Source organism: Nansenia antarctica, assembly GCF_963989245.1.
Source record: "Nansenia antarctica genome assembly, chromosome: 10".
Lineage (NCBI taxonomy): Eukaryota > Metazoa > Chordata > Actinopteri > Argentiniformes > Microstomatidae > Nansenia > Nansenia antarctica.
In genome coordinates this window covers 22,340,373-22,363,077 of record NC_137680.1, presented here as the reverse complement: position 1 = coordinate 22,363,077, position 22,705 = coordinate 22,340,373, and the positions used below count along the sequence as shown (strand labels likewise).

Genomic DNA, 22,705 nt, shown 5'->3' with positions numbered 1-22,705 from the left:
TGATAATGGTATTAAGAAGCTTGAAAGGGTCTGGAATGGCCAGGTATTTGCCACAAACTACTCTTCTGCCAGTAGAGGTGTGGCCATTTTGGTTAGTAAAAATATAGCTTTCACACCTCTCATTTGTACTAAAGACAGTAAGGGGTGCTATGTGTTCCTCAAGGGGGTCATTCAAGGTAGGGAGTTCTCCTTTTTGAATATCTATTGCCCACCTGGCTACTCTCCTGATTTTTAAATCAAATATCTTTGCTGAATTCACTGTACTGGCATCTGATGACCTAATTGTGGGAGGAGACTTTAATTGTCATCTAAACCTAGGGATTGATAAACTCCCCTCTAGCTCCTCCCCTCCATCTAGACAAGCTAAAATGCTTAACTCACTTTGTCAGGACAACGGATTCTCAGATGTCTGGAGGACACTCTACCCTAATGACCTAAAATTTCGCACTACAAAAGCTATAGCAGAATTGACTATTTTTGCATAACATCATCTAAATTATTTCTCATTTCCTCTTGCTCTATGGGTAACATTAAACTGTCGGACCACGCCCCAATTGTTATGGTGTACTCCCTAACAGAGAATAGGGCCTTGTTCAGGCGCTTGAGATTTAAACCCTCTATATTGAAGGATAACCAGTTTATCTCTTATTTTACTTCAGAATTTAAGATTTTCTACTCCATCAATTCACTCTCTATGAATAATCCCTCTATTCTATGGGAAACCTGCAAAGCATTCTCTAGAGGTTTGATTATGTAATTTGAGGCTTCTAGAAGACGTAAAAAGAATGAACAGTGCAAACTTCTTGAATCTAAACTAACAGATCTGGAGAAATCCTATGTATTAACCCCAAGTGCAAATGTACTTCGGGAAGTGACAGCCACTAGAGCTGCTCTAAACACCCTACTTATTCAAGATGCTGAACACTCCCTCAAATATGTTAGGCAGGAAATGTATGAATCTGGGGACAAGCCTGGAAAGCTTCTTTCTAACCTTACCAAAAAGAGGGCTAATTCTCAAGCCATCGCCTCAGTGATAAGTCATGAGGGATCTTTTGACTCCAAAACTATCAACAGGGAGTTTGCATTGTTCTACAGCAATCTCTACAAATCTGAACAACCTGACAATGCCCCTACCCTCATGAACGCTTTCTTTTCCAATTTAAAACTTCCACAAGTAACCGGCGAGCAGAAATTACAACTCGACGCCCCAATCGCAAGAGAGGAGGCACTGCATGCCTTGAATTCTATGTCCTCTGGTAGGGCCGCAGGGCCCGATCAGATTGGCTGTGAATTGTATAAAGAGTTTAGCCACATTCTTTTAGACCCACTCCTAGCAATGTTAAACCACTCATTTGAAAATGGCATCTTACCACACTCTCTCAGAGAGGCTAACATCTCCCTTATTTTAAAAAAAAAAAAAAAAAAAAAAAAAAAAAAAGGAAAATGCCCTGAGAAATGTGCTTCATATAGACCCATCGCTTTACTCAACTCTGACCAAAAATTACTGTCTAAAATCCTAGCCTTGCGTCTAAAAAAGTTCTACCCTATTTGATTAATGAAGACCAGACAGGCTTCATCATAGGTCGCAACTCTAGTGACAACACACGATGGTTACTCAACATCATTCAATTATGCCACAACTCCAACCTCCCAGCCCTGGTGCTTTCCCTAGATGCAGAGAAGGCATTCGACAGAGTTGAATGGCCTTACTTATTCTCTACACTACAAGCATTTTGACTCGGAGATTACCTCATTAAGTGGATCAGAGTTCTTTATAACTCTCCACTAGCAGCAGTCCTGACAAATGGATTGCGATCAGACAACTTTGCACTCCACCGTGGCAATCGCCAGGGAGACCCACTGAGTCCGCTGCTTTTCAACATTGCGCTCGAACCTCTGGCACAAGCTATAAGACAAAACATCTCTATTTCTGGTATTTCCACTCAGAGCAGGGAGCACAAGATTTCTTTATATGCTGATGACATTTTGTTATTTTTATCACACCCCCAGTCCTCCGTCCCACACTTGACCAAGGTTATCTCCTCATTTGGCACCTTCTCAGGTTATAAAATCAACTTTGCCAAATCCGAGGCGATGCCTCTTGGATTTTTGAAATCTGTCCCTGATGTTGCTGAACCCTTCCCTTTCCACTGGTCCCCTGATGGTTTTCTCTCCCTGGGAGTGCATATAACACCCACATATGACCAACTGTATAAATGTAACTTTCCTCCTCTCCTACAGTCCATCAAAGCGGACCTTAACCGGTGGGCCCATCTGCCTATTTCATGGCTAGGAAGGATAGCACTTTTCAAAATGAGTATACTTCCCAAACTACTGTATCCCTTACAAATGCTCCCTCTGCTGTTATCAAATAAGGTAATCAAAGAAATTGAAGGCTGGCTGAGCGCTTTTATATGGAGTAAGAGGAGGCCCAGACTAAAACTGGCAAAACTTCAAATGGTAGGCACGGATGGGGGCTTAGATGTACCTAATTTAAGGTATTACCAGCTCGCCAGTCACCTTCGGGTGATGGCGACTTGGTTTAAACACGAGAAAGTGTCAATCTGGGTTGATATTGAGAGCTCTCAGTCGACATGCCCCTTATGGAACCTGCTTTTTGTTAAAGATCTTAAATCTATTAAAAAAATGTTGCTCCAACCCTATCACTATAAGCACAGTTAAAGCCTGGCGTTCCGTCTGCAAGATAGAGGGCCGTTCTGATCTGACGTCTCCTCTCACTCCATTCCTGGACAATCCAGATTTCGAGCCAGGCCGCATTGACCAGACCTTCAAAAGATGGTACAAGCAGGGTATAACAAAATTGGGAGATTTGTTTGACAATATCTCTCTACTCTCCTTTACACAACTTAAAAAAAAAAAAAATCACCTTCAAAAATCTGATCAATTTAAATACGGTACTTACAAATCACCTGGTTTATTATTAAGGACACCACTCTAATGACTGATAATTCTATCTCTGTTTTGGAAGAGATGCTATCTCAACAACCCATCAGACGCATCAGCGCATTTTACAAAGCTCTTGCTTCGATATCTCCCCAAAATTCCCAGGCCATTAAACTGGCTTGGTAAAAAGATCTAGGGGTCACTTTTAATGAGGCGGAGTGGAAAGAAGTTTGCACCCACGCCAAAAAGATCTCAGTCTGTAATCGTACTAAGTCCACACAATATAAAATCTTACACCGTATTCATGTAACACCTGCACTCAAAAATAAAATGTACAGCAACTCCTCACCACTCTGCTGCAAATGTAAATCCAATGTTGGTAATATCTTTCATTATGTCTGGTCGTGTCCAAAAATCCAAAGCTACTGGACTAACGTTGTTAATGAACTCTCAATTATGTTCAATGTCTCGGTGGGATTGGACCCTAGGTGTCTCATCCTTGGCACTCCGGATCGCCAGATCTCGAATGCCAAACACCAAAGGTTGTTCAACCTCTTAACATTTTCCGCAAGGAAAAACATTCTGCTATACTGGATAAAGGAAGCTCCCCCCTCCAAAAAATCTTGGCATAATATCATAAAGGACTGCATTCCCAATGAATATATTACTTGCATGTTACACTCCAAGACGGACAGTTTCTACCAAATTTGGGACCCCTACTTAAAATATATTGGACCTGCCCTGTCATCTTCCTTACTGCAAGGTTTCCCCTAAGGATTCTTGCTTGGTAAATGTATGCGTTATCTGACTCCAGGGTACTTGTTTGGTGGGGTTTTGGGTGGGTCGCTTTGGATGAAGGCCTATGCTAGACGACAATAATGTATTGCAATGTAATGATATCTACGTCCATACCTCAATTCTATTATAAATATATCTGAGCGACATGTTTTTTATTTATTTTTATTTTATTTTATTTTATTTATTTTTTCTTATTTTATTACAGTTCCAGTGGTCCTGTCTGGGTTCTGTGGGGGTTTTAATCAGCTCTGGGGTTCTTGCTGTGTATGTTTAATATTGTCCTTGTCGTTGTATTGTTTTTTTGTGCCCTCTATATAAAATTTAGAATCCCAAATAAAAACAGTAAAAAATAAAATAAAAGAAAAGAAGAACAGTGCGTAAGTCTACTTGAAGTGATCACCATCTGAGTTAAGTAGTCTGATAGCTGAAGGGATAAAAGATTTGGAGTGACGGTTGGTCTTACTCCGAGGAACATTAAAATGACGGACGGAATTCCCTCTCTGTCTTTGCTCCTGTAGTCATAGCCACGCCAGGAACCTCACAGGAATGGCCATCGCTGATGTCACTCTCCTCAGTGGCTTCGAGGCACAGACAGAGGACCTGGATAAGGTTAGCCTTCATCTTCATCATCGTCATCGTCATCGTCATCATCATCATCATCAACATCATCATCCTTAGTAACAGCAGCAGTAGCAGCAGCAGCAGCAGCATGGCCTTTAATTTAATAGAAGTCTCGCTCTGATCGTCATCATCAGCAGTTGTGATATCATAATCTGAATCTAATTTAAATTATCAGCTCCCTCCATGACTGCTCTTCCACCTCAATTCGTTTTGTTTTTTTTAAAGAAAGTATTGTCTCGAAAATAACTCTTGTCTCCCCACAGCTTAAAGAGCAACCTGAACAATACATCTCACATTACGAGGTCTCATATGAAAGAGTGCTGTTGTACTTTAATGAGGTGAGGCTCACACCTACGTCAACACAGTCTTTATATAACAGTGTGACACCTTAAAGGTACCATGTCACGGTGTCTTTCTCTCTCTCTCAATCCAGATTAGAGGTAAAGAGTGCATAACATTCGGGGCGATACAGAGAGTACCTGTAGGTCTACTGCAACCGGCGCCTGCTTCTTTCTATGATTACTATGAACCCGGTATGGAGGGATTTCGTTTCATATTTCCATTGCATTTTAAACTCGATCTCTTTTAAAATGGCCTTGTGATGGAGAAGACGTTACATTTCTCACTATTTGCTATTTGTATTGGATTGTTTGTATGTGTCTGCCACTCACTCCCTCTCTCCTTCGCCTCACAGACAGAAAGTGTACTGTTTTCTACTCTGCACCCAGAAGAAGCAAGATGGTCTCGACACTGTGTTCAGGAGATGTGTGCCAATGTGCAGAGAGTAGGTCTTTATGCCTAATACTCCCGAAACACATCCTCTAAAAGAGTCTTAAGACCAAACACATCCTCTAAAAGAGTCTTAAGACCAAACACATCCTCTAAAAGTGGCTTAAGACCAAACACATCCTCTAAAAGAGTCTTAAGACCAAACACATCTTCTAAAAGAGTCTTAAGACCAAACACATCTTCTAAAAGAGGCTTAAGACCAAACACATCCTCTAAAAGAGTCTTAAGACCAAACACATCTTCTAAAAGAGGCTTAAGACCAAACACATCCTCTAAAAGAGGCTTAAGACCAAACACATCCTCTAAAAGAGGCTTAAGACCAAACACATCCTCTAAAAGTGTCTTAAGACCAAACACATCTTCTAAAAGAGTCTTAAGACCAAACACATCTTCTAAAAGAGTCTTAAGACCAAACACATCTTCTAAAAGAGTCTTAAGACCATTCACGTTTTGCACCGCTTAGATGTAGGAGCAAGACGACCTGACCTGACGAGAACAAATACAGAGCCTGACTTCTATAGTGTGTATAGTTGTCATGGTGACTTCTATAGTGTGTATAGTTGTCATGGTGACTTCTATAGTGTGTATAGTTGTCATGGTGACTTCTATAGTGTGTATAGTTGTCATGGTGACTTCTATAGTGTGTATAGTTGTCATGGTGACTTCTATAGTGTGGTCATGGTGAAAATACATCAAGAATCCCTGTTGTTTCTCTAGGGCCTTGTCACAAACAGAAGATGACATTTGGACCATTGAAGATCAAGAAGGAGGCCCGGATTGAACATGCTTGCTTCTACCCCACTGTGGATTACAGTCAGTTATTACATAACAGCTTCTCATTATGGCAATAACCGATTTATTTGATACATTTCAACAAGATGAAAAGATTAGCGATCAACAAAAGAGAAATATGCCGATAAGGCCAATCGATAATAGCTCGCTTTGATTCCTGTTTTATTTTAGGCTACATTGTCGAAGTTGTCAACATGTCTGTGAAGGGTAACTTTGAGCACTACACAACCGATGTGATCGATGTACTCCGAACAAGTAAGTATTGTAGTGCTACAATTATTCATAGAGCACAGATGTGATCTGCTGTATGAAGATAATACCCTCCCATACTATTAAGACCATACTGTCTCTAGTCTTGTGTATTAAGTGTTCCTGATGCACTGGACTGTGTTTCCCCCAGCTGGAGATATGGATTTGGGTAAAGGCCAAGTTAGAGTATTCACCAAGAGGCTGATGTGTAAAGGAGAGCTAACTATAGGGGAGAAATACCTTATCATGGGCAAAGATGGCGCCACCACCGACTCCAATGGCCAGTAAGTAGCCTACTGTCAATGTTATAGGTCAATAATAATTATAGGTCAATTATAGGTCAATAAAAACAAATCGGACTTATCTTCTTTTTCTCTCTCTGTCATTAAGGAAGCAATATCTGTTGGAATTGAATACCTGGATTGAAGAGATGCCGAATGAGGACAAATGCAACAAATCTCTTTACAAGTTTGCCTGCAAAGGTTTTAGGGATTTTGTATCCCAGTATAGGATAAATGGCTGCACCATGTGATTCACAGACATGCTCTGTCACAACACGTATTCACAACTTACATACCAAATAATCTATACACAACTATAAAAAAACTGAAGCATATCATCTAAACATTTGTGACTCCACATTCAAAACATGCAATTATGGGTCAATTAATAAGGGTCAAGGTATCACCCCGATTGGACTATTGCAATTCCCTGTTCACCTGCCTCAACGCATCCACCCTGGGCCGGCTACAAATGGTCCAACATGCAGCTGCAAGGCTGTTGACTAGGTCCAGAAACTCATGTCATATTACTCCCATCTTAGTGTCCCTACACTGGCTCCCCATCAAATTTAGAATTTAATTCAAGGTTCTGGTCATCACTTACAGAGCCCTCCATGGTCAGGCACCGGCATACATCTGTGACCTACTGCGTCCTTACAGCCCCAGTAGGTCTCTCAGGTCCTCTGACCAGGGTTTGTGGTTGTCCCCCGTGCCAGATTGAAAACCAAAGGTGATCGAGCATTCCAAACCGTGGCTCCTAAGCTTTGGAATGCTCTTCCCTTGGATCTTAGATCAGCGGTCTCGGTCGAGGCTTTTAAAAAACAGCTAAAGACTGTCCTGTATAGACAGGCTTTTAACTAACCCCAAAAGCCTGTCTTTCTGTGTCCTGCTGATATTGTTGTATACTTGTTGTTTGTTACTTGTTCTTATTTTCACTTGTTTGCCTATTTTAACCTGCTATGACTTCTGCTATTTTATTATGATCTTGTATTTGTAAAGCACTTTGTGACCCCTGGTCTGGGATAGGTGTTATAGAAATACATTTGACTTACATACTTACTTACTAATTAAAAGTATTTTTCACTACCATCTTGTTGGTGTTTGCAATACCTGTGTCATCTCTGAAGTCTGCTGAGCAATGTCACTATATAACACATACAAAACATGTTGCTACTATCTTGACCAAAGCAATGTGATTCAAAAGGGGGTTAGATAATATTTGAACTGGATCAAAGAGTAAGCAGCTTCACAAATCACTAATTTATGGCGGCACACACACAAAAAAACACACCGACTAACGCTCACAGAGAACAGAGTGAAAAGACATATCTTCTCTTTAAACCTCTGCCAGTGATTGAGACTCAGGTCGGGTTTACTGGTGTGATTTAGCTTTCCTACCAAATGTATTTTTTTTTCTCCTGTAGGCAGTTGAGGACCTGAGAGAGCTCTCTGTGCTCAAAGTAAAGCTCCTTACCCTCCCCTCACCCCCACCTCCTTCCCCAACATCTGCAGGCTGAGGAAGGGAGGGGGAGAGGCGGGTTAATACAGTGCACACACACTGCCTGACTGCATCTGACCTAGCAGTGTCCACACAAGATTAGGCCCCATAGCTCCAGGCGGGGGTTATACAGAGACAGGCAGTGGATACTGGACACAGCATCTCCTCACACCAACGGTGGCTCAACTGTAGCTAGAGAGCTACCATAACACTGACACTGACACATCGACAGATGCCCCCCAAAGTAATCAACCAGTCATCAGCCATGTCCTTTGTTGAGATGCTGAGAGAGGCAGTGGGGTGGAAAAGGAGGGAGAGGGAGGAGTGATGAGAAGAACGTGGGAGGGGAGAAGCAGGGGGTATGGGTGGAGAGGCTAGGGAACAGGCATGGGCTTATGTGCTTATATTATTTTAATCTCAGAAGCCTGTTCCAATGTAAGCAACATGGAAGTACTGGCCATCACTTCAATCACATCCAGGTCAATGGCTGCACTGTTTGTGCCTTTGCCATTAGACTTCTCATTAAATTTGAATCAATAAAGGGGAAAGCAAATACACAGAGCCTACCTCAACGTCACATATTTTCAGTTCAGAAATGCCTTATTTGACTGTTTCAGTGACTAACACCTTCAGCAAATCTCAAATGCGTACATGTTTATTTTTTTTCCTAAATAGTTTACGTCGAGGACTTGCATAATGCCACCCCTCCAGGCTATTTCTGTGTGTGCTGACAGTACTGTTTATGCTAAGGTATGTTTGTGTTTATATACAGTAGAATCTAGATAGTGTACAAGCTTATCGCTGTCAATCATCCTAAAACCCACATCAAACATCAGGGCCTCTTTTCTTGTTACGCAAGGTCATGTGTCCAAAGTTCGATGATGCTGTATTTACATCAGCTTTGCAAAAATCTACAGACAGGGGTATGAATCCCAAGATCATAGCATGAAGTGATTATGCCGGGAGCAAAGTCGCAACAATCATTGGTTAATTACAATTAGCTCGGGCAAAATAGTAAGAATGGTTATCAGCGCAGCTAGACTCATATGAACATGCTAGTGGGATCGTTGTCCTCACAATAACCATCAGCTTTGGTCCTCAACAAGTGCTGCTGCAGCAATTGTGAACTTACGAAGCTTGTGAGCTAACGAATCATGGGCGTACACGTGAGCATGGGGATTTTGTCAGGTGTGCATTGGCAGCTATCGCTGTGTTCAAGGTTTGGAGCTTCACCCATTTCCCAAAAGGCCACGGCGGGGTCAACAGTTGGAGGGTGGTCTGTGATGTAGAGAGGAAGGTGGAGAGGGAGGGGCTAAGTCGGGTTCGGATGCCGCCACCACCAGGTGGAGGTCAGACCACCCACTCTGGATCCTACACTGGAGTGACAAGTCCTCTTTGTTTTTTTCCCATGGGTGTGAGATTGACTCAGCTCAGTCCATCACTGGAATCATCGCCTACAGTGAGGGAGGCTAAGAGTTAATGCTAATCCCGTGTCTTTCCCATAGGTGGACATGACAGCTTTTTGCTGTATTTTTCCGCTTTTCAGCACATCATTCGCTTGAAAATATGGCGTTGAAAAATGGTTGAGAGGAGGACATACTGGTGTGTTTTTTCAAGAGAGATGGCGAGTAGTAAAGTGGTCCACTGTGCAGTAAGATATAACCATTTAGGTTTGTGCAGGTGTGGGTGTGTGGGATGAGGCATTCCAGAGTATGTGAGTGCCTATTTTGTGTTCCACCAGTGTGTGTGTGTGTGTGTGTGTGTGTGTGTGTGTGTGTGTGTGTGTGTGTTTGTTTGTGTGTGTATGTGGTTTACAAAAGATGGGCTGGTGGGTGGTCACTTGGTCAAAATGCAACAGCCTTCATATGCAGTATCCGTTTAATCTGGTAGATTTGGTCACTTACATAACTCCCACGTAGTTACATCTCATTACCTCCAACAAACAAGCAATTCATATAGAGAGAGGGGCTGTAGCCCAAACTCAGCGGTGAATACCTGTGGTACTATGGTATGTATCCCAGCTGAATCATGATTATCTGAAAGGCCGAGGCTGGTGACAGTTGGAAGGTTTCATTGAACAGAGTCATACAGTAGACTATAAAGAAAGGAATTTGAAAGGAAAGTGTTGTACTTAGTGTATTAGTGTTTGTGTGTTTTGATTAGCTAGCAATAATGGCAAAAAAAGTGGAATAATTTCAACCAATCTACCGGTAATTGACCTCAGTTTTTAGCACATCCTAATCAAATATTTTCTGTTGTGGTTGACAGAGTGGGAATGAGGGGGTGGGCTGGGGTGTGTGATGGCAGTGTGTGTGTGTGTGTGTGTGTGTGTGGGGGGGGGGGGTCCTTAAATAGGAGCAGACTTCATCAACCCCCCTCCTTTCTAGTGGTGGTCCTTTCTCTCTCCTCTTTCCTCCTCCTTCATGCTCAGCAGTCTATATGAGGTTTTCAAATCAAGGAGGAAATCATTATCCTGGTGAGTAACACCTTTTCTCTAAACTTTTGGATGTTTTATCATCAAAATCTAAATGCAACCAAAACACTTTCTCATTACCGAATTCATTGATTTACATTCATAGTGTTAGTGAACTATATACAGTGTGACTGAATCACTTAGCTAACAGGCTTTTTAAAAATCGATTCTCTTGAATACAACTTGTTACTAAATAACACACTGCCACTGTGTGATATTTGTCATCAGTCTTCAAGCAGAAAAGAGCAGAGGTTAGTGCACACGATCTGCCTCATTTGTAAAGTCAAGGAGAATTATTGCTACAAAAGTCCAATGAACAATTAGTAGTAATTATGGATGTACTTTGTGATGTTCTTTAGTACTGTTATAGTCATGGTAACGTATCTACTGCACATGATTACAGTTATAGTAGTGTAATGAGATTTTATCATTATATTCTCCTTGACTTAACGCCGTATTTAAACTGGCCATATTTCTTTCTGTGGTTTTCATAAGACGCGGGTCCATATTATGTAACCCTCTCTATGGTGAAAGACTTACTGTCACACATAGAAACATACAGTACATCTCTGTTACTGGTCTGCACAGTCTCTCTACTGACCCACTACAGTTCCTCACCAGACACCTTTTCCCTTCTGGCTGAAAGGCATATCTTGGATTTCAGTTCTCTATATACCCGTAATACCGTCTACTGGAGTTAATTAAAATAAACTTTCTTCTGTCTCGTTTTGATGGTGTATATTTGTGTTAAACGCTCAATAGAATATTCATTTCCAGCTGGCTGGGGCGAGGGTAGGATTAGGTTAGCCTACTGTATAATACAGTATGGTATTATGTCCTTAGCATTCTGAAAAAAATGTCATCATTCAGTTCAATTTGATTAACTAGGGGGATTCACAAGGTGTACTTTTGGATACAGCTAGTTCATGCAGTTCATGTACAGTATAATGGCTCCTTTCTTCCCAACATCGAGCAGTGACATGAGGAGCATACAAAAAAACAGTTTGGGAGTGATTGGAGGAAGGGGTAAAGTGTGTGTGCTTTGGGGAAGGGGAACAGGAATGTACAGTAAAAATGTAAAGTCTGTGTGAGCATCCATTCAACCTGAGAATACACTACTGAAAGTGTACTGTATTGTACATAAAGCCCTATAAGAGTGAACAATATATACAGTATCTGTGCTCATAAGCCTCCCTGACTCCCTACCTCAATGGCTAAAGCACAAACCACATTTTGACTTCCCATATTCAGTGTTCGGCGTAAGCTGGAACTTGCATGTACAGTACTTATTTTTCTTTTCTTATTTTTTTAATTTCTAGGATAGCCCTGGCGGATTCTCTGGCCTCCTCTTCTTTGAGACACAGAGGAAGGTGTTTATAACTTTCAAAGAGTGCTTGGAATACGGACCCTCCAAACAATTCCGTCTCAATATCAAGTTACTGCACTTGAGTTGAAATGTTGTTTTCTCTGGCTCTCCTTCTTCTGCTCACTCCATTCCCCTCCCTTCAAATCACATCCAATGAAAAAAGAAACTCCACAGGAAGTGTCCAACCCAAACCCAATGTCGTTCTAACCCTCTCGAAACCCAAAATCCTCACCACAACCAATGAGAAAAGAAACTCCACAGTAAGTGAGAAGCCCAAACCCAATGTCGTTCTCACCCTTTCAAAAACAAAAATCCTAACCACAACCAATGACAAAAGAAACTCCACAGTAAGTGAGAAGCCCAAACCCAATGTCGCTCTAACCCTCTCGAAACCCAAAATCTTAACCACAACGACTGAGAAAAGAAACTCCACAGGAAGTATCCAACCCAAACCCAATGTCGTTCTCACCCTTTCAAAAACAAAAATCCTAACCACAACCAATGACAAAAGAAACTCCACAGAAAGTGACAAACCCAAACCCAATGTCGCTCTAACCCTCTCGAAACCCAAAATCTTAACCACAACCAATGACAAAAGAAACTCCACAGGAAGTATCCAACCCAAACCCAATGTCGTTCCAACCCTCTCGAAACCCAAAATCTTAACCACAACCAATGAGAAAAGAAACTCCACAGTTGGTGACCAACCCAAACCCAACGTCATTCTTACCCTCTTGAAACCAAAAATCCCTGTTGTCAAACAAGCTACTGTGAAGCCGACCCCAAAACCAAGTGCAGTCAACCAGACCCTTACAGCTCACACCAAGCCTCCCACTAGCACTGGTCCCAAGGTCTCCAAAGACAAGCCCTCCCCGACACTCCCACACCCCATTAAGGTGGTCATCTCATCATCTGAGGGCTGCCACCAGAAGGACTCTCAGAGAGACTCTAGTATCCGCACTAAGGAGCAGGCCACAGAGCTTCAGCTGAAGCCTGGCTCCCCTCTGGTGATGACCCACCGCATCAGCTTGTTGCCTGGCTCCTGCACTGGGGGCTGTGTGGTCGAAATGGCAGCACTGAAAGGACGTGTGGCCAGGCTGGAGAAGGAGATGTCTTCAATCAAGGATAAATGTAAGACCTCACATTCAGTTGCCTGATTATGAAATGATCTATGAAGTTAGTAATGCAGTCCTACTGTTAACTAGTCAGTCTTTGTTCATACACTCTGACTTACACTTGATTCTAACCAGGTCCCTGCTCCAAAGGGCAATGTCCTAATGACTGTAGTGACCAAGGGAAATGTGAGAAAGGAAAGTGTTTCTGCCTCCCAGGATTCCTTGGTTCAGACTGCAGTAAGTGTGCCCCTGGAGCTGACTGCAGTATAAGTGAGTTCTCTTTTGTTTATCTTCTGATCTGAGTTGGTTTCTTAGACCGATTTTCCTTATTTCAATGAATGAATGAATGAATGAATGAATCGTTTAATGAATCGTTTAATGACCACACGACCTAGGTCGGTGGAATTTGTTTTCGGTACAGGTGGAAAGCTCAATACAGCAGTGTTAAAAAAACATACACACATTGCACATAACTATCACATGGACACACATAACCACAAGACAAGAACATATTTACAATTTATAAAGTGCAGTACGTGGGTAGTACAGGGTTAGTGCAGTGAGTCAGGTGTTGAGAGTCCTTATAGCAGAGGGGAAAAAACTGTTTTTGAAACGGGATGTTTTGGTGGCCAGGGATCGGTAGCGCCGTCCAGAGGGCAACAGTTGAAACAGGTGGTAAGCAGGGTGGGAGGGGTCAGAGATAATTTTATGTGCTCTGTTTGTGGTGCGTTTGAGATATAGTGATTCAACTGATGGGAGGGGGCTGCCGATGATCTTGGATGATTTTCTTACTATTCGCTGTAGTTTACTTTTTTATTTACTGTCCGAGCTGCCGTACCAGACTGTGATGGATGAATTCATCTAAACCTCTCATGTCTCTAATCCCCAGAAGGTGCCAAAGACAAAGTCCAGATAACAGTGGAAACAGTGACCATGAAGGTGTCCCCGGAGACCAACATTATCAAGGAAAGCATCCAAAAGAAAAAAGACGCCAAGGAGCAGAAAAAAGGGACGGCAAGCAAAGAAGGGGAAATCAAAACCAAAACAAAGATGACAACAAATGTAAAAGCAGTCCTCACCAAAACACAAGCAAAACAGGTGGTTACTGTCGCTAAAACCACCATTAAAGGTCCAACCGCTTCCAACGCTACCAAGATTGCATTGGGGCGACCAACCGTTGGTCAGGTTCTGCTAAAACATCACGGGGGAAGAAAGCAAGTGGAAGCTCGCAAAGGCAAAACCACAGTTCTTACTCCTAAAAAGCACATCAAACCTGACCAGAAGTTGAAAGTCACTCAGGAATCAACAGGAAAAGCTAATGCTAAATCTGTCCACCTAAAAGACCAGCCTCTTAACCCCAATATCACATCAATCACAGTGAAGAAATCAAATGGCACTAAAGTTTTGATCCATCTAACAAAGGATTCAAATACGTCTGCAAACAAAACCCGGTCAGGGAAGGAGACTCTAGAGCAGTCAACACAGGCTGAGAAGAATGCAACCCAAACATCTGGGAAGAAAACTATCAAGAAGGTCAAATTAGTTCAGGAGAATGTGAATGCTACTAAAGTGACTTTGCATGTTGATAGTACAAAGGGTGGGTCAGGCAAGGTCTCTGCTGGAAAAGGAAAGATTGCACAAAGTCAATATCTAGTCAACGTGACCATTGTAGAAACGACCTCTGAGGTAAAAGTAAATACCCAGTCTTTTAAAAACGCCACGAAAAAAGCTGGAGGCAACGGTCTCGGCTCTGTGAAAGTTCAAAATATCACCTCATATGGCTTCACTGTCACGTGGACCGCCCCACCCGCAATGTTCAAAAACTTCACTGTGACCAGGAGAGAGCACAGAGCAGAGGTCGAGGAAGAGGAGGAGGAGGAAGAGGCAGAGGACGGAGCTCTGGGAGGAGATGATAACAGAGCCACAGTTGGGAACGCAACTGAGGTCCTCAGACAGGATGAGAGCACCAATGGAACTACTACTAAAGCCCCCGGTAGCTCCAAGGGTAGAGCTGATGGCAAGCACATCAAGAGAGTCTCAACTGTCCTCCCTGGCAGTGTTCGCTTTGTGGATTTCAGCAACCTGCGGCCTCAGACCCGCTATGGCCTGTACATATTCGGCACCTCTCCCGGAATGCGGTCCAAGATTCACAGAGTATCGGTCACAACAGGTAATTGGAAACCAACGACACAAAATATTGATAATAACCTCTTTTTTTTTTTACTTTAACTAAGTATGTTTTGCATAATCATTCTCTCTTGGATGTAAAACATTGCTGCATTATTTCATCCTTCCTCTCTGTATAATCTCCCAGTTCACTTCTCTCTCTAGCATTAAATGTACTCTATGTTAGTCATTATTGACCTTTTCCTAACATACAAGGTCATCGTCCTGACTCCTAATCCTCCATATTCCCTCTCTTCGCATGCAGGCCCTGAGCCACCCACAGAGCTGGTGTTCAGCAACGTGACAGAGTCTTCTCTCTCTGTGTGCTGGTCCAAACCAAAGACCTCACTCACAGGCTTCAAAGTCACCTACACCCACTCTGTCACCGGTAAGACTGTTACCATAGCTGGGTCAATGTGGAATCTTTGTGTGACCACGTGATAAACCTCCTTACCACTGACACTATATATGTGTACTGTAAATCATGTTCTCTGTGTTTTTTATATTGCTGTGTCTGGCTCCAGGAGTGAGCAGCTCTGTGTCTGTGGACTCTCAGCAGTCCTATGTGACTCTGTCCAAGCTGTCCTCTGGGTCCTCCTATGAGGTCAGAGTGACCTCCACACTGGGGAAGGGCGAGAGTGACACCCTCACAGCCTCCATCACCACAGGTGACCGCAGTCCACTAGTCCTATATACTAAGAATTGTATGATCAGATATCCTGTTTTATAGTTAGCGTGCTATAATAGTGAATTTGATATTTGACTTGCTCTAAAGACAAAAAATAACCCCATTTTAATGGTCTTTTGTTTGTAGTGCCTGCCCCTCCAACCCATCTCCAAGCCATCAACATAACTGACACCAAAGCATTGTTGCAATGGACCCCTGGCCTGGGAAAGGTTGACCGTTTCATTATTAGTTACGATTCAGCAAAAAGTGAGTGCAGCGATATTTCCTGTGGTTTCTTGTTCTTTTTAGCAATTGATATCATTGATTTATGGATGTTGTCTTCTCACTCCCACAGCTCCCAATGTCACAGTGACAGTGATGGTGACTGGTAACTCTGTAGAACACCAGCTGAGAGGTTTGCAGAGAGCCAACCTCTACACAGTCAGAGTCTTTAGTCAGAAGGACAGCCTCCAGAGCGCAGCTGCCATTACAACCACTTTCACAACAGCCAGTGGTGAGTGGGCCTACATAGGAAACCACATAGTACAGTCCCTCCCAGTGTCGCCTAGTAGCCCAGGGGAGGTTGGTGGAGGTAGAAATTGGAGGACGGGCTCATTTGTAATGCATTCCATTCCATCCATTACAGTAAGCCTGTGCTGTAGCCTATAAAAAAGTTGGATATAAAGCAACCGATTGTGTGTGTGTGTGTGTGTGTGTGTGTGTGTGTGTGTGTGTGTGTGTGGTGGTTGTTTTTCCCTCAGCGGTGAAGGCTAGTGAGGTGGCCTCACGATCTGCTGTTGTATCGTGGAAAGCCCCTAGTGTAGCATTCCACAGCTACAGACTGACCTATCAGATGACAGGGGGGGAGGAGACCAAGGTGATGACACACTGACACTCACATGTTCATTTATATGTGTTCAACCATACATTAATTTAAAACAACACTAGGCTTACAGTATATGAAACAGCACTAGGCCTATATACACTATATGGACAAAAGTATGAGGACACAATTATCGTCTGGGGCTGTTTTCATGGTTTGTGCTAGGCCCCTTAGTTCCAGGGAAGGGAAATCTTAATGTTATACCATACAAAGGTGGGACCAAAGGTGGGACCAACTCCATATTAATGCCCATGGTTTTTGGAATGAGAAGTTCAACAAGCACATACTGTATGGGTGTGATGTTCGGGTGTCCCAATAATTGGTCCAGATAGTGTATCTGAGGTGAAGCAAACCAGCGTAAATCCTAGTGAAACCGAGGAGGAGCACTGCTTTGGTCATAAACATAACTATACGTTCTCCCTTGTCCACTGTTTATCCAGGAGGTCATTCTGGAGTCTACTGTGACTGAGTATAAGTTGACTGGACTGCTCTCTATGTCCAAGTACTTTGTACTGGTAGAGGGAGAGAGCGAGGGACAGTATACATCAGTTGTCACCACTGAGTTTACCACAGGTAAAAACTTGAGACCAGCAGTGAATCTCCATTAAAAAACAACCATCCTAATTACATTTTTCCAGTATTGGGAAGTCATCACCACTATCGTTGTCCCCCCCACCCCTCCACCCCCACAGGCAAACTGCGTTTCCCCTTCCCGACGGAATGCTCTCAGGAGCTGCTGAACGGAGCGCTGCAGTCAGGGGAGGTGGAGATCTACCCTGAGGGCAAGCAGGGCGGAGCAGTCAAAGTCTACTGTGACATGGAAACTGATGGAGGTGGCTGGACGGTAAGAGACTCTGGACTTTACCACTGTGCAGAACAGAATGGAAACGTGTTAGCAGCATAAAGTCATTCAATTCCAAAGACTATGGCCGTGTTCGTAAATTCGCACACTGGGTTCGACGTCATAATGGAACCAAGTAAATTGATTGGACTAGAGGCAGTCACGTGGATGATCCGGCACTCACAAACGCGGCCTATGTCTGTGTTGTGTCCGTCCGCCTTTCAACTCCAGCTTTGTCCATATGTTGTTTAGGTGTTCCAGAGGAGAATGAACGGAAAGACAGACTTCTACAGAACCTGGAGCGACTACACCAATGGCTTTGGAAACCTCAGCGGGGAGTTCTGGCTCGGTGAGGTTCTGTTCTGTTCAAAGTCCTGATATCCAGACTGATGTGTGAAACAATGCAAGTAGTAAGATAAAAGGCATGTTGTGTCAGATCAAAGGCTTTTTTATTTGATTGATGACCTTTGGTGACCTTTAGGTCATCAATCAAATAAAAAGCCTTCGATCTGACACAATGTGCCTCCTATCTACTACTAATTCACTGGAACATCATTGAGTGAATACTGTATATCAGGCAATATTATTCAACCCACCAACTGAAATTGTTCAGTGTGTAGATAATTCTCTTCTCTCTATCTCTCTCTGCAGGAAACGAGCTGCTGCACAACCTGACCAGCATGGGCCCTGTGAGTCTGCGCGTGGATCTGAGTTCAGGAAACGACACAGCCTACGCCCACTACTCCAACTTCACCATCGAGTCAGAGGCAAAGCTCTATGCCATCGAGGTGTCCGGGTACACTGGCACCGCAGGTACAGTTAGAGGAGAGGAACAGAGGTTCTCCACGGTACATGTGTATGTGCTCCATGTTAGATAGAATGTGAGAAACAGCAAGAGAGACAGTGCTAAATGTTCAATACTGCATGTTTTTTTCTTTTCTCTCTGTCTCTCTCTCTCTCTCTCTCTCTCTCTCGTATTTGTTCCCCATTACATCAATCAGGTGACTCTATGAGGTACCATAACGGGCGCCCATTCTCCACCCGGGACAAGGACCCCAACCCCCTGGGCATCCACTGTGCCCGGGCCTACATGGGTGGCTGGTGGTACAAGAACTGCTACAAGACCAACCTCAACGGTCTCTTTGGCATCAACAGCAACAACCAGGTCCAGTGGATTTCCTCAAACTTCAGTATTGTTCAACTCAATGCTTTTCGAACATAAAAATGGATTGGGAACACTTAATTTCAATTGAATTATGATCGGTATCTATTTGCTATTTATGTAAGGACTTCAGAACAATCTTCAAGTGTCTTCTAATTGAATTGGTAATGAATTCCCCAGTAGTTTCAAAGTAATTTCTAGGTAATAATAATATAATGACACTATTGGCGTATTGATTTTATGTTGCAAAACTCTAACTGGAGTGCTTGTGCTGTGTGCTACAGGGCGTGGTGTGGATAGACTGGAAAGGCAAAGACTACTCCATCGCCTCCACTGAGATGAAGCTCCGACCAGCTGGGTTCTCCCCCACAACTCACGGCTGAGCCTGGCTACGCACTCCATCCCTGAAACCCTACGTTTGAAAAAACAGACAACCGAAACCACAGAGAGACCCAAAGAGAGTGAATTAGCAGGCTTTCTGAATCTCAATGTCCACCTCGACTTGCATGTACTGTACAGCCGTTATGACTGTTTAGAATTCATTACTTACTTAATTACAGTGCACCACCCGTCTTCATTCTGTATCCTCGTCATGCATGTTCTAACTGTATCTCTTGTGATTTGATGTATTTTGTAGACAGGAATCATCTGATTGCAGCATGTTGTATAATACTGTTATGAACCGACCGTTACCATCGACTACAACCACATTGTATCATTCTGACCAAAGCATCTCAGATGGACATCATAACGTTTTGCCACCCCACTACTACCGTAACACAAGATGCACTGTCTCACTCTATTGGAATAAACGTGGCAAATTAATATGGCGTTGTATGTTTCATATTTGAGTCTTTTATTTGATATAGTTTATTTTTTACACATAAAAATACAACAGAGTGATAGAAGGAAGACACCATAACCACACACAGCTGCCCTGTATTCCCCAATCAGCCGGATGGTCCAGGGAAGCGCACCACAGGCTCGTTAGCCCAGCGTGCCACACCTGTGTCCCCTCACAGGAGGCACACATAAGTAGGAGGGGAGCTGTCACAAGGGAGGAGAGCTACGAACAGGAGACATGTTTGGACTGGGTGAGAGCCGGTCTCAGGCAGCACAGTTCTGTGGCAGGAGATATTAATGTGTGTTGTAGTGATGTAGCTTTGTGTGTATGTGGCCATATATGCGGTCTTAAATGTTGGTGTGTCTAGTAGACTAGAGCCTGGTAGAAAGTTTAGCTCATTTGAATCAATCATAAGTCATAAGTGTGTCTGTAGTCAATATGATGTAATTCTGATTGGCATGAATGATGACAAATAAATGCAAATGTTGTGTACATTTCTGATATGTAAAGATAAAAATCTGAATGACATTTAGGCATGTGTGGGACATGGCTGTGTGACAGGAGACCTAAAAACCTAAGTTGTACCGTAACTCTCGTCTTGAGGTTCTTTTGGATTAAATGTGGTGTGGCTAAACCGCCCCTGTTGTCGGTGTCTGTTCCTACCTTGGGTGTTTATTGTACCCGGTCCCATGTAGTGGTCACTACATATGGTGGGGATTGCGGGTGACTAGAATCCACTACTGGAGCACATCCAGGGTAGAGACGGCTGAACATACACAGCAAACCCCAGTAGGATGACTTGCAATAGCTAGTCATTGGTTGCGATTTATTACTGAGGACTGAATTGTTTTTTGACCACCTGGATATAATGGGGTGGAAGGCCAGGAGAAAAGAGGAGAGAAAGAGACTTGGACAGAACCCTATAATTGACCCCCTTGATTCTCTCCTCCAGGCCTGCCACCTGGGCCAGAACAAGGCACACTGCAGGCACCCGTGACCCCCAGCGACCCCGAGACCGCGCCACCAAGGTGGCGCCCTCAACAGGAGCCAGAGGAGGACCCAGATGCACACCTAAGGCTGCCCGAGGGTCCGCAGGTCCCCGACTCAGAGGCTGACAATGACAAACACCGCCGGCCCCGCAGGAGATGGGTATGACGCTGACACTGGTGACGACATGGAGGAGGAGCTGGGGGCGGTCAACCGATGATGGAGCAAGTGAGGCTGACAGGGAGAGAGCGGCTGAGGCAGACTGGATCTGGGAGAGGGGCATCCGGGATCTCATCACCGCCCGACACCTGACCAGCCCCCACCACACCTGACCAGCCCCCACCAGACCTCCGAGGAGATGACCACACCCTCGCCACCAGTGGGATGTCCCACCCAGAGAGCAGAGCAGAGCCATGCAGCTGAAGGGACAGGTCACCCAGTTGCGGTGGGAGAATGGTCTCCTGTGCAACACCCTCACTGCCGCCGGTGGGGGAGCCAGCGGCCACCGGAGCTGACCTCGCTGAGCATGCCATACCTGGAGCTGCAGGAGGCCAGGCTGAGGCTGATCCAGCAGAAGTGGGAAGCCCAGGCCCAGAGTGCAGTGGCAGCTCTCAGGGGATGAACTGAGGGCCCTGGAGCAGCAGACCGCTGACCTACAGCCCACCAGGCTAGTCGAGGCTGCCCAGAGAGCTGCCTGGGAGGGCTGCCAGGAAACATTCTCCACACAGCCTGATCCGGAACCCAAGCCACGCTCAGAGACGTAGACCCAGAGCCAGAGCCAGAGGTAGACCCAGAGCCAGAGCCAGAGGTAGACCCAGAGCCAGAGCCAGAGGTAGACCCAGAGCCAGAGGTAGACCCAGACCCAGAGGTCAACTCTCTCAGGGAGGAGAACCAGAAGGTGGCTGCCACCGCCCAGAGGGGCAGACACTCCATACCATGGCCCAGGACCTGAGCACGGCTCAGGAGAAGCTGACCCTGGCTGAGGGTCAGGCAGAGAACCTGCAGAGGGAGGTCACCCTGCTGAGGCAGGTGGAGTCCAGGCAGACACCGGAGGGAGGCACCAGTGAGGCCCAACAATGCAACCAGGTCCTGCAGCTCGGAAAACTCCAGGCTGCAGAATCCCCAGCAGGAGAAACGAGGGCCATGCAGAGGGAGCGTGCCCGCCAGCAGAGAGAACGGACACCCCTCGACTCAGGGACGGATGGAGAAGCGCAGGCCGACCAGCAGAGGCCGCCATCACAGAGAGTGAGGCTCCAGTACTGCTATGCTGATGATACCCAAATCTATCTCAGCACTACTCCATTCTCCCAGCTCCCCCCTCAGTCCCTGGTCAACTGCCTGCACGGAATAAAAACTTGGATGTCATCAAATGTTCTCAAATTGAACAGTAAGAAAACAGAGGTCATGGTTGTGGCCCCCAAGGTGCTGCTCAGGAAGGTTGGTGACTTCATCCTCAAGGTTGACGGCTGGTCCTGGGTGTCATCTTTGACTCCACCCTCTCCTTCCAAACCCACATCAAGTCTGTCACCAAATCCGCCTTCTTCCACCTAAGGAACATTGCCAGACTCCGACCGTCACTCTCGGAGTCTGTTGCTGAAACCCTGGTCCATGCGTTTGTCACCTCCCATCTGGACTACTGCAATGGTGTCCTGTTCGGGGTACCCAACAAAGCCCTGGACCGGCTCCAGTATGTCCAAAACTCTGCTGCCAGGGTTCTCACGCACACAAAGCCATGGCAGCACAACACCCCCACCCTCATCCACCTCCACTGGCTTCCGGTCAAGTCCTGCATCTCCTACAAAATCCTCCTCCTCACCTACAAGTCCCTCCACGCTCGTGCCCCCCAGTACTTATCCATTATCCACTTATATTCTAGGTGCAGTGTAGAGTGTATAATGAGTCTCTCTGTCTCCCCCCTCCCTCTGCCTTGATTTAAGATATGTACTTTTTGCAGTGCAGCATAATACACTTCACAGTAACACTGACACTGACTGACACTGTAAATGTATGTCTTGCCTATTTCCTTCCCTACCTTTTTCGGAGCAAACCTAAATGTGTGTTTGATCAGATTGCATATTCCGTACTGTATGTGTACGGAGATGTGTCCCGGAGAACACAGCCAATCGTCCCTAATCTGTTTGCGGCGCACCATGACCCTGCAGTGTGGACGGACCCTCACACCTTCAAACCAGGTGCTTGAAATGTTCAGTACATTCCTTTCACTTGGCGCAGCACATTTCCAGGAAAGCTAACAGTAGCCCCTTCTTTC

The 22,705-nt window shown here is 44.7% G+C and overlaps 1 protein-coding gene across 1 annotated transcript in view; it reads left to right on the top strand.

Annotated features, from left to right (window-relative positions):
- The window catches only part of c4b (complement C4B (Chido/Rodgers blood group)), a 28,068-nt gene extending 20,558 nt beyond the window's left edge, over positions 1-7,510 (top strand). The window contains exons 34-41 of the mRNA XM_080541084.1: positions 4,221-4,311; positions 4,587-4,661; positions 4,757-4,856; positions 5,018-5,107; positions 5,830-5,925; positions 6,076-6,159; positions 6,305-6,437; positions 6,544-7,510. Coding sequence (XP_080397210.1) covers positions 4,221-4,311; positions 4,587-4,661; positions 4,757-4,856; positions 5,018-5,107; positions 5,830-5,925; positions 6,076-6,159; positions 6,305-6,437; positions 6,544-6,685 — 811 coding nt within the window. The 3' untranslated portion in view covers positions 6,686-7,510. The remainder of the gene's footprint in view (positions 1-4,220; positions 4,312-4,586; positions 4,662-4,756; positions 4,857-5,017; positions 5,108-5,829; positions 5,926-6,075; positions 6,160-6,304; positions 6,438-6,543) is intronic.
- The last annotated feature ends 15,195 nt before the right edge of the window (positions 7,511-22,705 follow it).